Here is a 15,351-nt window from a genome sequence, read left to right on the forward strand (position 1 = left end):
TACACCGCCGCCGTCCGCTCCACGCGTTTACACACCCGCCGTGTGTCACGTTTTACCGGCCCGCCCGCGTCCGACACACCGACTCCCGCATATTCACCCGGGTCCACACTGAAATCCGTCCACAGAGGTGAGCGCTTTCCTTTCTTTCTATTTTTTGGTTTGTTTGTTTTTCTCGGTTAAAATCCCTATTCCAGTGTCAATAGTTGGGAGTTCTCGGGGTGACATGTCGGGGCAGGTCCGTGTCGGACACGCGGCTCTCCGGATGAGTTCTGACCCGGTTCTTCGGGTCGGTTGTTGACTTTGCGAATAGTTCGTGCGGGACACGTGTTGTTCTGGAGAAACGCGCACAAAGTGGATCAGACGTCTGGACAGGCGAGATCAGCAAGTTCATTAGAATAAACGTCTGTTATTTTTGCCTTATTTTGATTTATTTTTCCCGACGTTCGTTTAAAGCTGTTTAGTGCAAAAACATTGACGCGAATGGATCAGTGTAAAGCGCTCATAAGTCACGCAGACTTTATTTATCAAACATTAATTCTCTGTTTTAGTTTTAAAATACTGTTACAAATTAAAAAAATTTAATTGAGATCTAAGTTCAATCAAAACATTTTTAACTTGTCTTCTGTTCCTCAGATTATATTTAGAAGTGAAAAAAAAAGTTTAAAGTAAAGCATTTCCATATCCTCTTTAATTTCGTCTCAGATGTTTTGAGGAGAGTATTTGATATACATCAGCCTGCTTTTGACATTGGGATCAACACGTGGTCTGCATTTTCAACATGTGGGACAAAGGGCACGACGTGAGGTGAGACCACCAGGGCTGCCTGGCCTACACAGGAGAAAGCAGCAGTTTGAAAACAGCAGGAGGTGCACATATTTCCACAAACAATCAATCACTGAGGAGGAACGAATGGCTTTATCTTATCTCGGTGTTGAGCTGTAATTTGTGGTCCACATAAATCTTAATGGGTGGAGATAAATAAACCCTGTTCTCACAGTGTGCTGACCTGATGGATTTTTTTTGTTTTTGTTTTGACCTTATAGTACCTCATGATCATCAAAGCTTTACCTACTCTTCCCTTTTCCTTTCCTCTTTGACTTTTGATCTTTTTTTCTTTTTTTTTTTTAATGTCACTGTGATTAATAGATGGAAAATATTTGTCTCTGGGCAACTTGTTCCGCTTAGATTTTTGCCCAGGATGTTTTTCTTTTTTCTTCTTCACTCACAGTTGGGTGCTTACTGTGTCTCTGACACCCCCACCCCCACCTCCATCCACCCCCTCCTGTCATGAGGGGTAACATGTGGTTCAATCACCAAAGTGATGATGTCTTTTTCGGATGGAGAAGTCACAGCAGCTGACTCATTTCACCACCTCACAAGCGCATTAAAAGAAATCCCCTATGGTTGAATTGCCTGGTTACATCTCTTCATCTAACCAGACAGCGATGTGGAATACAGAGCGTTTTGGTGGTGGAGTGTTGTGAAAGTGAAATATTTGTGGGGAGCAATGCGATGACTCACTGGGATTTTGTTGGCTGTGATGTGTTTTGCTGCTTTTACTGGGAGAGAGAGAGCGAGAGAGAGAGAAAGGGAGAGAAAAAAGATGTTGTCGAGTTTGGATTATTGACTCTGGAAGCCGGCGATTTTACACTCAGTAGAACACGCCAAACAGAGTGCATACGGAGTAATAAGAGGCGATTGTTTGAAAAAAGGTTCTGCAGACTGACTCCCTGACGGTTACAAGGTGTTTGAGGCCACAGAGATTAGCATCGCGTCTTTTCCTGGATCTCAAAACACTGCTTTCACTTCATGATGGTCCACAGGTGTGGCGAGTGTCGGGTTCACTCGTTTATTTATTTATTTAGTGAGACCATGCTGTCGGGCATGCCTTGTTTATTCTCAACAAAAACTTGCTGATTAGGCTGTGAGTCACATTGCGAAGTGACGGCGATGTAAACAAACACTCTAAAATAACCCAAACTTGTGATTTCTGCTCACGTCCCTGCCTGTGTTGATGCCAGTGCCCCAGTTTGTTGGATTAAAAGAACATTAACTGGATTAATATTAACATTTCCAAGTAAAGAATCGAAGCAGATTTTCCAGAGACTTTGGGCCTATTATTTTCTTATTACTGGTCATAACATCAAGAATGTTCTTGTAATTCCATTTTCCTTGCATTCTTAACATTTCTGTAAATTCAAGTGTCACGGCTGGGGGAATATCTCTTCTCAGATGTTTGGTGACTTCTCCTCCCTTTCCGCACCAAACATTCCGGCGGTCATGCCAACCATTTCCAAGGTTCTCTGTACTTTTCCTTCCTCTCCGTGAAACAACGGGATTTTCCAGGAAACGTCAGATCAGGAGGGTGTGATTCCCTACCGCCGGCCGTCGCTTTTACCAGTAAACAGCGTGACTCACTGCTCAGCTATGCTCTCCATTTCCTTCGCATATTATCCCACCGAATGTGCTGCGCTGAGGAAAAGAGCAAGAGTGGGCTGCGCGCCCCAGTCTGCGGCGGAAAGCTCCTCACCTCCTTTTGGAATGAGTGCAAGAAAAGCGGGAGCTTTCTCAGAGGACCGTGGCAGACGGTCAAGGGCGAGCAGTGAGTCTGCTCTCTGTTGATCCCACTGCCTAAGTGAGCTGAAAAGAGGAGAAAAACAAAGCGCGCAGACAAGCCGAGTCTGCATTTATCACCGAAGCGTGAGCAGAGGAGTCGTTGATATGCTGTTTATTGTTGGAGAGGCCGGCGGCCCCGCGCTCACCTGCTGCAACTCAAGTGCAGCCATGAACTTGAGGCAGATGTCTAACGTGGGATTACAGTAAACATAAGCTATTGTGGTGGGTTAACATGTGTAACATTCATATTTGTACACATGTGCGGGCCTGCATTTTTTTCTTCTTCTCCCTCTCTTCTCTATTAAATGGGGTCACAAAAGGTCTCAGAAGACGGATCTGTTCATTCTCAAAACAAGACGTGCACCCAAACAGCTCAGCAGACCGAGTTGTGCCTTCCACAGCTGTCCAAACAAACAAGAGCTGAGTGAGCAGAACCCATTTAGCGTTCGCTGTCGTACATGAAGCGAACAGAAAGCTGGACTGTATCACCTGCACTCCTCGCAGACGGTGGTCTTCGTTCTACCACACACGTGCACGTAGGGGGATTTGTTTGGGCAGGCGAAAGACGCGAGGCGCTTTTGAATTCCAGACATTTTGTGAAATTTGCAGCCCATTGTTTTACAAGTGGGATCGTCTTGAACTCCACCCCCACAGCCGAGTGCATAGCAGGACATATTCAGACAGCCTCGCTCCCCTCCGCAGCCAAGATCTGCCTGTGTGCATGTGAGAGTTTGCACATGTGTGTTCACTCAGGAATGCAGGTTTTTTTTTTTTTTTTTTTGTTCTTTACCCGCCATCTGTGGCTTTTTTTCTTCTTCTTTGAGATATTTTCCCAGACTTTCTCCCTCACTGTTATGAAAAACCCAAATAAGAGTTGTTTTCTCGGCCGTGTCGAGAAGCAACGTTTAGTTTGTCAGCCTCACCACCCGTGTGGCACAATCACGGGAGAGTGGCTTTTGGCTGTCTGATATAATTGCTGTTTTTCCTCGGAGGAGACTTCGTGATCAAGAAAACCTTGTCCCTGCGTGAGTTGCAAAAACATAAGCACATGCCTAAAGAATTTGAGGGAAACAACCTGGCCTCTTGGTTTAGGCTGGAGGCCTCTCGTCTGAAGAGAAGGGAGGCCCCCCACACCACATTTCCACAATCTTTTGAGAGGAATATACCCAGGGACCCCCTTCTGACGCAATCCCACTTAGTTGAGTCCGTTTAGGCCAACTTTCTGTTTGGGGGATGCCTCATTTTAAGGCCTTCATGTTTATTTGATGCCTCTGAAATCTCGATTATGCAATTCTTTTGCAGTGTGTTTTTGCAACCGCGAACAGCAGATGTTCTATAAATTTTCTGAACAGCAGTTCATGTGGCTCTGGGTTTGGCTCCTGTTTTTTTTCCAAGGCAGGATTCGGAATCAGAGTTGAGCTATTTTAAGGATGACGACTAATGTTTGAAAGTCACAAAGTAGTTTGTTTTGTTTTGTTTGTTCTCGGTCTGATTTGGTAAAGTCTTCTATTAGCAGCACTTACAGCCGTGGTGGAGAGATGACAAACATCCTAAAATGAGCCGTCACACCCAGTGCACCAGTCTTCCATGAAAGCAGCTTTCATGGAGGAAAGCTGAGGGAGGTATTTGCCCTCTTACCAGCGTATCACTTATCACATGCTCACTTAAATTGTTTAGTTGGCAGAAATTTGTGTCAGCAGCGTGCGCTAAATATACCCCCTTCGGAGTTAAATAAGGGCATGAAGCTCAGGAAAGCCCAGCGTAAGAGGATCCAGCCATAGAGACGCAGCCCTGAATCGATAGACTGCAATTGTCTCTCAGCAAAAAATACATCAGTGACTATAAAGGAAAGTATTTCTCTGTGACACTCTATCTCCAGGAATTTTTCCACACGCGCACCTACTGCCCTGTAAAGTTCAGCATCACCGTAAATGTTACGTGTTTAAGAGTGTTATGGGGAGTGTTTTGGACTGCCTGTTGCTGTAGACACAGAGATACCAGATGAGATTAAACTGCAGTCAAAGAGGAGGAAATAATAAAAAAAAAAAACCCGATATGATCACAGAAGAATATCTGTGCTGCCTTGAAGTGGATGCTTCTGATTTGTACTATGTATGGGCTGTACTGCGGTTATGAATGAGACTTGTTTACCCTTTTGGTGACCATGTGACTCACACTCCCACGCCCATTGGCAGGGCGTTTCCATGGTAGCCGTGAGCATGGAACAGTGCACTCGTAGTCGAGCTGGTCTGCGGGTCCTGAAATGGAGCCTTGGGGGGATGTGTGCCTCTCACAGGATCACAGCTCAGCGCTCTCGCTTTTTTTGGCCATGGCAGCAGTCTGGAAAGCATGTGCCTCGCTGTAATGAGCACGAGAAAGCTTTTCTAAAAACTGCCCTGGCAAAATCACTAAGGCACAAGAGCTTAAATGCAAAGTTCTGCAAAGACCAGAGAGGTTGCCTGTTTCTAATTTTGCTTGGTCTAGTGAACTACATTGTCAGGGCCCTCCTCCTCCTCCTCCTCTCCTCATAGGTAAATACAGGCACGCTCCAATGCTGGTATTTACTGGAGACATGCTGCCATCTGCTGGTACATGTGGCACAAACCGACACTAATATTGACATATGATGTAACTCTGGAATGCTGCTGTGTTGTCTCACTGTTATTTCATAGAGAGGGGAGCTTGGATCTGCGTCATTCATGCTGATCTTTCATATTCTGTATCTGCAACAGGCTGCGTCATGTTCAGAGAAATCTGCTACTTAGGAACACGGCAACACTTGTGTTGGTCAATCTAAGGTTGAAAATGGCCCTCGCTGTAATGCAGGGATGACAAACTCACCCGGACAAATGCTAATTTTCCATCTTCCATGGCAAGTAAATGTTTTACAAATGAATTGCAGAAGCAGCAACAGCAGTTGAGATAAGCCACCAGCATGCATCAATAAGCACAAAGGTCTCATAAAGTGAAGGTCATGTTTATTTAGGGAAATATGCTGACGCTAGTATTACTTACAGTTGGATCAATGAGGAACGCTCACGTGGTAAACAGGAGTTTTGGTGAAAAGGTGACTAACTGATGTGAATGCTGAAGCGAAAAGTCTGCACGGTGGCAGGATTGAGAGAGAAATAAGCAAAGTCACTGAAACTTCAGTCATTGTAACATTGTCACTCCCAATAGTGGCGTTGTTGAGACACACTACTTTATAACAGACTATTACAAAGATTGTCTATAATGAGGGAATATAACAAATCTAGTAAGTTGGGATTAAAAAATAACTTTAGGACGTCAAGTCACTTGTGTCTTGTCACCCAGTCTACAAGATTCCAAAACATTATGAAACTCCCCTTGCTTTTTCTTCTTGCATTCTGGATTTAATGTGGCAAAAGTACAAAAGTATACATTCAGAGCTGATGAGCTGTTCTTGTGCAACACTTACCCCGTTTTTCTTGTCCTCAGTGTGTCTTCTGTGAGATTCTGGTCACGTGTCTGCATGCAGGGAATGACGACTCATTTCAAGACGAGCAAAGCTTTAAAGGTGAGTGTGACGAGTTGAGGACGCCAGTGTGACGCCTGCCTGACGCCTCCGACGTCTGTCCGACCCTCATCTGCTGCTCCCTCTCTCCTGCAGGTCAAGAAGGAGACGGGTGAGAATGCTCCGGCGCTCAGCGACGATGAGTTGGTGGCCATGTCCGTGCGGGAGCTCAACCAGCACCTGCGCGGACTCACCAAGGACGATGTGGTGCGGTTGAAGCAGCGGCGACGGACCCTGAAGAACCGCGGCTACGCCGCCAGCTGCCGCATCAAGCGAGTCACCCAGAAGGAGGAGCTGGAGAGGCAGAAGACGGAGCTGCAGCAGGAGGTGGACAAGCTGGCGCGTGAGAACGCCAGCATGAGGCTGGAGCTGGATGCGCTGCGAGCCAAGTACGAGGCCCTGCAGTGTTTTGCCCGGACAGTGACGCGAGGGCCCCTCTCGCCGGGCAAAGTGGCTACCACCAGCGTCATCACCATCGTCAAGTCGGCCAATCACAACAACTCCAGCCCGACCCCGTTCTCGACCCTCTCCTAGTGCCGACAGGACTGGGCTCTCCTTCTCCTGCCTGGTCCTTCTCGGCTCTGACCCGGCCCGAACCCACTCCCCGCGTACCGAGGCGACGCTCGGTGGTTAGACTGAGGGAGGGGGCGAGGTGGCAAGCTTTGTGATGTTGTGCTGCATTCAAGATTCTGTCTCCCTTCTTCTGTCATTCTCACACAACCTACATTGTCTGTGCACTGTGCACTGTGCACCCCCCCCCCCCCACCCCCAGCACCGCTCGGACCCTTCCTCCATGACTAAACCGAGATTCACTCTAGCATAAAGTATTGGACATGTGACAACTCTCAATGTTCTAAAATACCAGAGAGCAAAGTAATGATATTTTCGAAGCCTTTTCGCCAAATGCCCTTATCTTATGAAGTGTCTCAATGTGAGCGGAGCGTTTGAAGCCTTCAATAGTAACGTCTGAAGTTCGGTGGACTTCCCCACGTAGCTGTGGTCACTGGTGCTCTGAAGAACCATCCAAACGCGACACCAGATGTTTCCACTGATACGTTCTTCCTCTCGTTTAGGGAGTGCTGAACAGGAGAAGTTGTTTGGTTACGTGAAAACTAGTCAAAACGCAGCTCTCCGGGGCAAGCGAAGAGATCCAGGCCATCAGAAACCTTGATAGGGGTCAAGGGGATGCACGACAAGAAACCAGAATAAAAAGACCATCAGTTCCAGATTCTATATCGATAGTTACGAGACGTTTGAAATCAACAGCATCTAACTAGAGTGCATGGTGCGTGGTGTGGTTGAAAACAATCAACACAAACATTTATATTTCTGACTTGGATTAATTCAATATTTTAGTTAATGGTCGATACCAGCACTTCAAAACAGGTTTGCAAGAATCTTGCTATATGGGTTTCATTTAGTAGTTTGATATTTTCTACCCGTCTTGGACTATAGTGACTTGGAACAGATGATTAAAGACAGATATTTGTGCCTTTTCTCTGCTGGTGGGAACTGCACAAACACAAAAGACATGTCTGCAGGGTGTCTGTCACATCAATCAGATTACAGAGGGGCATTCTGGTGTGGATGTCAGACAATAGTTCAGATTGTTTAAAATAAAAGGCTGAATTTGGTTTGGTAGTGGAAGAAATTGAAGGCTTTTGGAGGGTGCAGAATGTGACTTGGTGGTGGATCCGTCACTCCCACCATTTAGAATACCGCTTGTTGAATTATTAGAGTTGTTTGAAAGGTTAAACTCAGGAGGATTAAAATGTCGAGTTAGTCTGGATTCGGAGGATTTGTCTCTCAGCATAAAGCACTTAAAAAGGAAGCAGATACAGTTTAAATGAAACCAGTTCACAGGACGATTTCTGTTTGAATTTGGATCAAGATGACAAAAGCAATTCCGACGTGGGCTTAACTGCATGTTTCAATGTGGTGTGACCACTCAGTGCAAGGTGGTGAAGTCTCATGTAACAAAGGATGATATACTCGAAGTATACTGCAGCACTTACTGATGTTTAGCCTCTTTCCTTTGTATGCCACTCTTTGGTAGGTAATCCATATTGGATATAGTGATAACGAGCAGTCCTTTTTTTTTCTTTTTTAAGTACAATGCAATCCAACTTCCGTCCTGTATATTACAGATTGGAGATGACAAAGCTCCCACTGCTTGTGTTGTCAGGTTACATTGAGAACTCCGTCCGAACAGAAATCATTCCTACTGCCGGGTCACGAGATGTGCTGCTGCCGCCGGTGGAGGCGACCGTTCACCTTGCTTTTTGACACACTCTTCTACAAGAGAACTCCTGACACCCGTCTCTACAAAAACAGTGGTGTTGCAACGACTAGATGCAGTAAAACACCCGGCTCTTATTGTATGTGTTTTTGTGATATTTAAAATATGAAATTCACTTGAAATTTTAAAGCCGTTTCTTACCGAGGATCCATTCCTTATTTGGAGTGAAGTCAATAGAGATTGTTCATGTCAGGATTTTCTCTTGGCTAAGAGGACATGACTGTTCTTCCCCTGTTCCATAGCTGCAAAGAACAGTATGGGGAACTTTGCTGCTGTACAACCTGCTGTGATTTTGAAGCAGGGGCAATGCTGTGTTCTTACTCTCATTTTGTATTTTCACTCGGTTTCTATGTTGACACATCCTATGTTCTTTCCCCCCCTGATACTTAGTTTTATACAGTACACATATACAGTATATAAATATATATATTACATATTTTTCTATATTTGTCTTTTACTATCTGGGAGTGGTGTGATTATGTAATCCGTCTTTGAAGTCCAATTGTTACTGATGCTGACCTTTATCTGAAAACTTCACATATACAATGAGACGACTATTTTCCAGAACTAAATTCTCTCTCTGAATCTTTCCTTTCAGCACATTCACTATTTGTCTGAAACACAAAGTGGGCCCCTAATGACGAGGGTTACATGCAGGTTAGGTTAGAGCTGTAATCACTGCATCGCTTACATCCGGGGTGTCAAACATGAGGGTTTGTGAATTAGAATTGGCTTTTTGTTGAGACAGTAGTCATTTTCCCTAGAAGTTCTTGAAAATATAGACATTTTCACCATGTATACTGTTGTCACAACAATGAAAACAAAACTTTAAAAGTTAAAATTTAAAGGTTATCGTGGCACTATACTGCCGTGGACCCGGAATGAAGATGTGTTTGACACCCCTGACCTACAGCGAGGCGACAGTCTGACTGTCAGTTCACACTACTATCGAGCAGCACTTGTACGTCATGAACTTGTAAAAGCTGCTGTTGTATTGAAGTGAGACTTAAAATACAGAATACAGATGTAATACAGATTATAAACAGACTATTGACCAAAATGCTCAGGTTACAGCGGTCAACTAACAAAGACTTTCAAACTAGAATTTCAGTGAAGAAAACATTTTCAGCACTCGGAAGAAAACGGCTAAAAGCATTTTCTTTGCAGCCTAACAGCGACCTCTCATGGTGAAGTTACAGAATAATTTTTAAAATGCCTTGATATATATATAAATATATATTTCAGCACTTATAACAACATTTGTGTCTCTGGTTAATAACATAAAAGACAAACCTTTCTCTGGGTGAATTAAGTGAATTTAGATTCATTGGAGGTCTCAAACACATGCTGCTCTGTAAGCTAGCCAAACAATGTTTTACATTTGTGTTCAATGAAAGCAAACTATTAAATAAAATATGCTCATGGGTAAAAACAATTTAATACAATGGTTTACTTAACTTCTGCACGTCGCAAATAAAGCTTGTATTACCCAGGAACTGTGTTTAAGCTAGTAAGAGTTATTTCACATATTGTGTATAACGATGACATTGCTTTGATTTTAGAGGTTATTACTGAAAACACACCTTTGATTGAATAAGCTTTGAGAAAGAAGCTTTTCCAGCCCTACAAGCTACAGTATTTAGCTTTGACCATGGAGAAAGTCAGGTTGAGTTGTGGATTTAAAAAAAAAAAAAAAAATGGTTGAACTACAACAGCAGTAATTTCTATGTAATGTTCATATGTATGTAGTCTCACATGAGTGACTGTCAATGGTGATTTTAAGATGACAGTAAATAAAAGGCAGCATAACTGAGTGTGTACCCTTCACAACCTGTCATTACTCTGCTCATATAATTTATATTTATTTTTTTGATCTGTGTAATTTTGTTTAAAAAAAACAAAAAACAAATGACACCTAAATTATTTTTTATTTTACACTCATTTATTGTTTTTTTTCTCAATGAACTACCCTCATGTACAAATAAAATCTGTATTTGTTTCTGCTCTGATTTAAAGTATGGTAAATTATTCCTACAAATAGGTCTGCTGTGTCTGTTTTTTTGTACTTGCAAATAAAGACTTTTTTCCCCCATTCAAAGATTCGGTGAGTGAATTTGCCATACTCAAGATACAGAGTGAAAACAGTAGTTTTGTACCCAACTATACATTCATTATTGCCTTTCCTGGAAAGGTGGCTATCATTGGCACAAAAAGAGGGCAGAATACTACCATCAGGAATTAAATATACAAAAAAATGTGTTTCCACTGGCTGAATTTAAAAAGCTACATGTATGGCAACAGGGAGAAAAACCTCCCAAAACGCTGATAGTTCCTATATGTACCGGTACAAAGTTTTGCATTGTTCTTCTCCCTACATCCACATTGATGATTTATTTAAACCACATCTACATCCAATAAATACATTAACAAAATCCCAAATCATAATTCAAACAGAATTAGACAAACAGAAAAATGTTACAATACCAAAACTTGCATTTAAAATGTTTTGAACATACTCAACAATCCCTGGAACATGGAATTATCATTTTCTCTTCCAATGTGCAGTTTCCCTTGACTGATATCTTAATTTGGGAAAATGTCCTGCCAGTATACATCTGCTTTTTTGTTATTATTGAAAGTCCAGATCCAGGCTTGGACAAGGACAAATGGGAGTGAAAATTAATGTAGAGGAATGTTAAATACACAGATATGTAAAAGCTCAATTAAAAAAAACAATTGTTGGAATTTCTGTAGTTATATAAACATGCCAATCACAAAAAGCCAGAAGTGCTCAGATTAATGCGGAAGCTGCAAGAAACAAATGGTTAATGTGTGTCAACACCTGCTTGTTACATATTTTGAGGACGTTAATGAGAATGAGTTAACTTGTGCTTTGTCAGAAAGCGGTTTGTCTGATTTGCTCCCGCTCTGGATACAAAGGATCGTGAAATGCAGTCTGCAGTTTGAAGTGCCTGCTCCAAAACTCATGTGCCTTTTGAACGAATCCTTCCATTTGTCGGGGAGCGCGCGGCAAGAACTTCAAACGAGCAAATGTGAGAAACAGTCCGCGAAGTGGTGTTCTCGTTCTCAGGTGGCGCCGTTTCCCCACTTCCCACCTGGAGTCACATATTAACCACATCCTCTTTGAAACTGACAAGAATCAAGAGGGAGCGCTGACATAATGATGAAGACGGGACGGGCACCGGGGGACAGAGGCGGACATCGGGCGGCCCGATTCAGGGGAAAACGCATATCTCCCACACAACGAAGGCGACATGTCATTTTCATGCTCTTATTACTGCTAAGATGGAGATAAATCACTTGGCTGGCTATCGAGCAATTAGCTTTTAAAAATCTCATTTACTTCCCTCCAGGCGCTTTCAAGATCATTAGGAGAGAACAGAAGTAGGCCGTCCATCTTCAATACTGGGACAGTGAAAACTAAACACCTGGGATCGGTCCGGCTCTCTGGACTACAGCTGCATGGCCCAGGGGATCATAGAGACGGGTGGCGAGGCCACAAACACCTGGATCCTACCGGGAGAATCCCTAGAACTCATCATCAGAAACAATCAGCATGACTTTGTCGGACTTGCGGGAGCTCTTGTTGCCTGTGGCCAGCTTTCCGTTGGCGCTGGGCTGAGTCACTTCCTGCGTGGACTGCTGGGTGTACTGCTGGTAGGCGGGGGAGAAATTGTGGATGGCATCCTGCACCATATCTCCCGGGTTGATGGTTTCTTTCAGCCCGCTGGAGATGCTCTGCATTGGAGGGATGTTTTCAGCTGAAATGCACAGGAGAGAAGAGAGACCGTTAAAAAGATGATACAAGTTCTGTTAGACGTCAGTCAGACATCTTTTTTTTTTCTTCCTTGCAGTCTTTCAATTACAAATGTTTGAAGATGTAACTTATGACCTCAACAACTCCAAAACACTTTTTGTTCTGCAGTTCCAGGGTTAACATCCGCCTGCCCTGCACTATGCTAATTATTTCCCGACAGTCGTCGTCGGTCCTGTTTTTCCATCTCTTCATAATCCCCCAACCGGTCGAGGCAGATCTTCCCTTCCTGAGTCTGGTTTCACTGGATCTTCTGTCTTTGTTTGAAATAGTTTTAGTTTTCCTTCCATTGTTGCCAGTACTTGTTCATGTTTCCACGGCTTAAAACTGAATGTAATGTTGACGAATTATGATTTTAACGTAAACTTTTGTACAAATCCATAAATGTTATTATTTAATTGTTTTTTGCTAAAGAACTATGTCTCAGTTTTGGATGCTAAAAGCCTGGTGCAAGATTCTTTGAGTCCCAACAACTAAGAATACATTAAATGGTGAAAATACAGAGTCGAGCATTATGCCAAAAATGGCTTATGAGGGGAAGCTTGTGCACTATGCAAGTTTATCGAGTTTGAGTTTTTACTACAAATGCACGAAAGCTTTCCTAGATGCAGTTCTGTTTTATTACGTTTCAAAAGGTGAATGGACTTTATGTATACAGAGCACTATAACCATCTTGCCGGTCTGAAAGCTTTTCAGATTGTTAAACTCTAAGCTGCTATGAAAGAACTGAACCTCGACAGAGAGAAACTTACGAGCTCAATTTACATGTTCACTGAAATCTGATCCATATCCAATCTCTGGAATTATTGGATTATTGAACTGATCATTTACCAGCTTAATGTGATATGATCGTTTAGAGAAATGGGATTAACGCAACTAGATTTCTTCATATTGCCATGATGACCTTGTGCATGTGATGGTGTAACAATGTCAGCGGAAAACCCACTCCTTCAATTTACAAGCATTTTAACACAAAGACTACGATTATAATTATCCAATTACTTCCAGTTTTAATGGCCCAAGGAAGCTTTGATATATTTGATTTTAGAGAAGTGCAATACGAATACATTTATTATATCAACAGAGAGTAGCTTAAGAGGAGATGCACTTCATTTCATCACCTTTGCAGCTACTTGGCACTTTTATCAGTGGTGTTACATTTTATTTCAGGGGCCACAAACAGCCCAGTTTCATCTCCAGTGGGCCGGACCAGTAAAATAGTGCCATAATAACTTTTAAATTCAAACTTTTTCTGTGTTGTACCACAGAGTATACAAGATGAATATGTGTCTATATTTTCACAAAACCAAACGTTTACTACCAAAGATTACTACAATTTCAAAAGAAAGCCAATTTTTATGAAACATTCTGGTGCAAAATACAGTGAAATGTCTAAAAAAAAAAACTTCTCCGAAAGCTGTTGCATTATGGATGATTTTACAAACACACCCCGACAGCGTGCCAGTTTGCTATTTTGTTTATGTCGGCATCACCAACATGTCAGCTTTTGTTTTGTGTCTGCGACTCTTAAGAAATGTGTTAAAAAATGTTAAAAAAAAATAAAAATAATTTTGGCGGGCTGGATTGGAGGACGTCTCTGCCGTAGAGGGTCAGAACTTCCAGCAATTGTTACGAAGACAATAAAACTGAAAGGAGAGAAAAAAAACAAACATTTATCTAATCTTGTTTTGACTCAATGGTAAAGAACAAAAAAAATAAAATGATTGAATTACACAAGCTTGAGTTATTTCGCTTAACTGGAAGATGAAGCAGCAATAATACGATGATAAAAAAGAAAAACAAAATCAGCGTGATATGAGTTTTTTTGCTGCCTCCTCCCACCAGCTGCTTTCTGCAGAAGTCTGGAAATGGAGTGAACAGGATTCAGTCACAGCCGCCGTCTCTGCTGATTGTCCCTGAGCACCCAGCTGTGAGTCGGGGCGAGTTTACTCCAGAACTAAAGGGATGTCCACAACGAGAAAGGAGAGCGGGGAGACATCCACACTCTCCCGTTTCAGGGTCACCAGCAGTGCTGTCTGAATTGGCTTATGAAGGTGGCAGAGGGGAGGGCGAGGTGGTGGAGGAGGAGGAGGAGGAGGAGAAGAAGGAGGCGCAGTCTACCACACTTCTTCTCACTCGTGCCCGTTTACCCCGAGCGAAAGCACAGAAACGGCAGACGTGGTACGAAAGCTTGCGATGGATTTTAAATGTATTAATTCGGGCTGTCAAAATCAACACGTTATTGCAGATTAATCCATCGTCATGATTAATCGGATTCAAAATCTTAACGCAATTAACCCATCTGCAGTGCAGAAAGAAGGTAGGCGTCCACAGGATACATCGATTCCTCACTTCCCATTCGTCGTCTTTCTGAAACGCACTGCGGTGCAACTTGGGTGTGACGCGTTTCCGAGTGCGTTGCGGCGCCTCATTTGCATGGAGTTACAATCCTGCCAACTTTAAGCAAATGAAGCCGAGCCGAGACCGACAGACTGTGAAACTTTCATAAAACATCTAAACCAACTGCAGTGGAACCAAAATGAAGACAAATTCAGCAACTGCAGCTTATTTTTCGCCTCAAATGTTTTCAGAAATACTTTATACTAAACTGTTTTAGTAGTAAAAGTGAAAATCACTGAGCCGCCATGTTGGTCCAGTTGTAACTCCAGGAGCCGAGTGACGAGTCTCCTCTCAGACAATGTCAACAAGTAACTCAGTCGCTGGCTGAAGATGGCGCAACAGGGCCACAATAGTGTGGATAAATCTTCATTTTGAAACGGAAATACTGTTTGTCAACACAAAGTCTTAAAGGTGTTTAATAAACATGTTAAGTGCATATATATGCCATTATTTCTTGAGTCCGTTTGCTCTTGCAAAATTAAATGCAATTAATACAAATCAAAATTAATGATATTTCATCGTGACTAATTGAAAATTAATCCACATCAACCCTGTGATTAATTCAATTACAAATATTAATCATTTGCCAGCACTAGTATTAATGAATTAATAATAAAAACAAGATTACTACTTTGACATTGGATTTCTTTCCATGTCTTTACATTC

General features: G+C 42.7%; 2 protein-coding genes across 3 annotated transcripts in view; one reads left to right on the forward strand and one right to left on the reverse strand.

Moving 5' to 3' along the window:
- Positions 1 to 10,542, forward strand: mafk (v-maf avian musculoaponeurotic fibrosarcoma oncogene homolog K). Of its 2 annotated transcripts, none has more exons than XM_080511319.1 (3): positions 1 to 127; positions 6,076 to 6,154; positions 6,248 to 10,542. In XM_080511319.1, the coding sequence occupies exons 2-3, from the start codon at positions 6,110 to 6,112 to the stop codon at positions 6,683 to 6,685; spliced, it is 483 nt and encodes a 160-aa protein (XP_080367445.1). In that variant the 5' UTR covers positions 1 to 127; positions 6,076 to 6,109; the 3' UTR covers positions 6,686 to 10,542. The 2 variants fall into 2 exon arrangements, with proteins under 2 accessions (XP_080367445.1, XP_080367446.1); XM_080511320.1 differs by lacking the exon at positions 1 to 127 and adding an exon at positions 5,627 to 5,683.
- tmem184a (transmembrane protein 184a) overlaps positions 10,016 to 15,351 on the reverse strand; it is a 23,492-nt gene continuing 18,156 nt past the window's right edge. Inside the window, exon 9 of the mRNA XM_080511318.1 lies at positions 10,016 to 12,232. Coding sequence (XP_080367444.1) covers positions 12,000 to 12,232 — 233 coding nt within the window. The 3' untranslated portion in view covers positions 10,016 to 11,999. The remainder of the gene's footprint in view (positions 12,233 to 15,351) is intronic.

This window comes from Blennius ocellaris, assembly GCF_963422515.1.
Source record: "Blennius ocellaris genome assembly, chromosome: 16".
Taxonomy (NCBI): domain Eukaryota; kingdom Metazoa; phylum Chordata; class Actinopteri; order Blenniiformes; family Blenniidae; genus Blennius; species Blennius ocellaris.

Bases quoted from the DNA above. Each gene is read 5' to 3' on its own strand.
- mafk (XM_080511319.1), top strand. From the start codon at position 6,110: ATGCAGGGAATGACGACTCATTTCAAGACGAGCAAAGCTTTAAAG. The intron at 6,155-6,247 runs GTGAGTGTGACG...TCTCTCCTGCAG, and splicing joins AGACGAGCAAAGCTTTAAAG to GTCAAGAAGGAGACGGGTGA.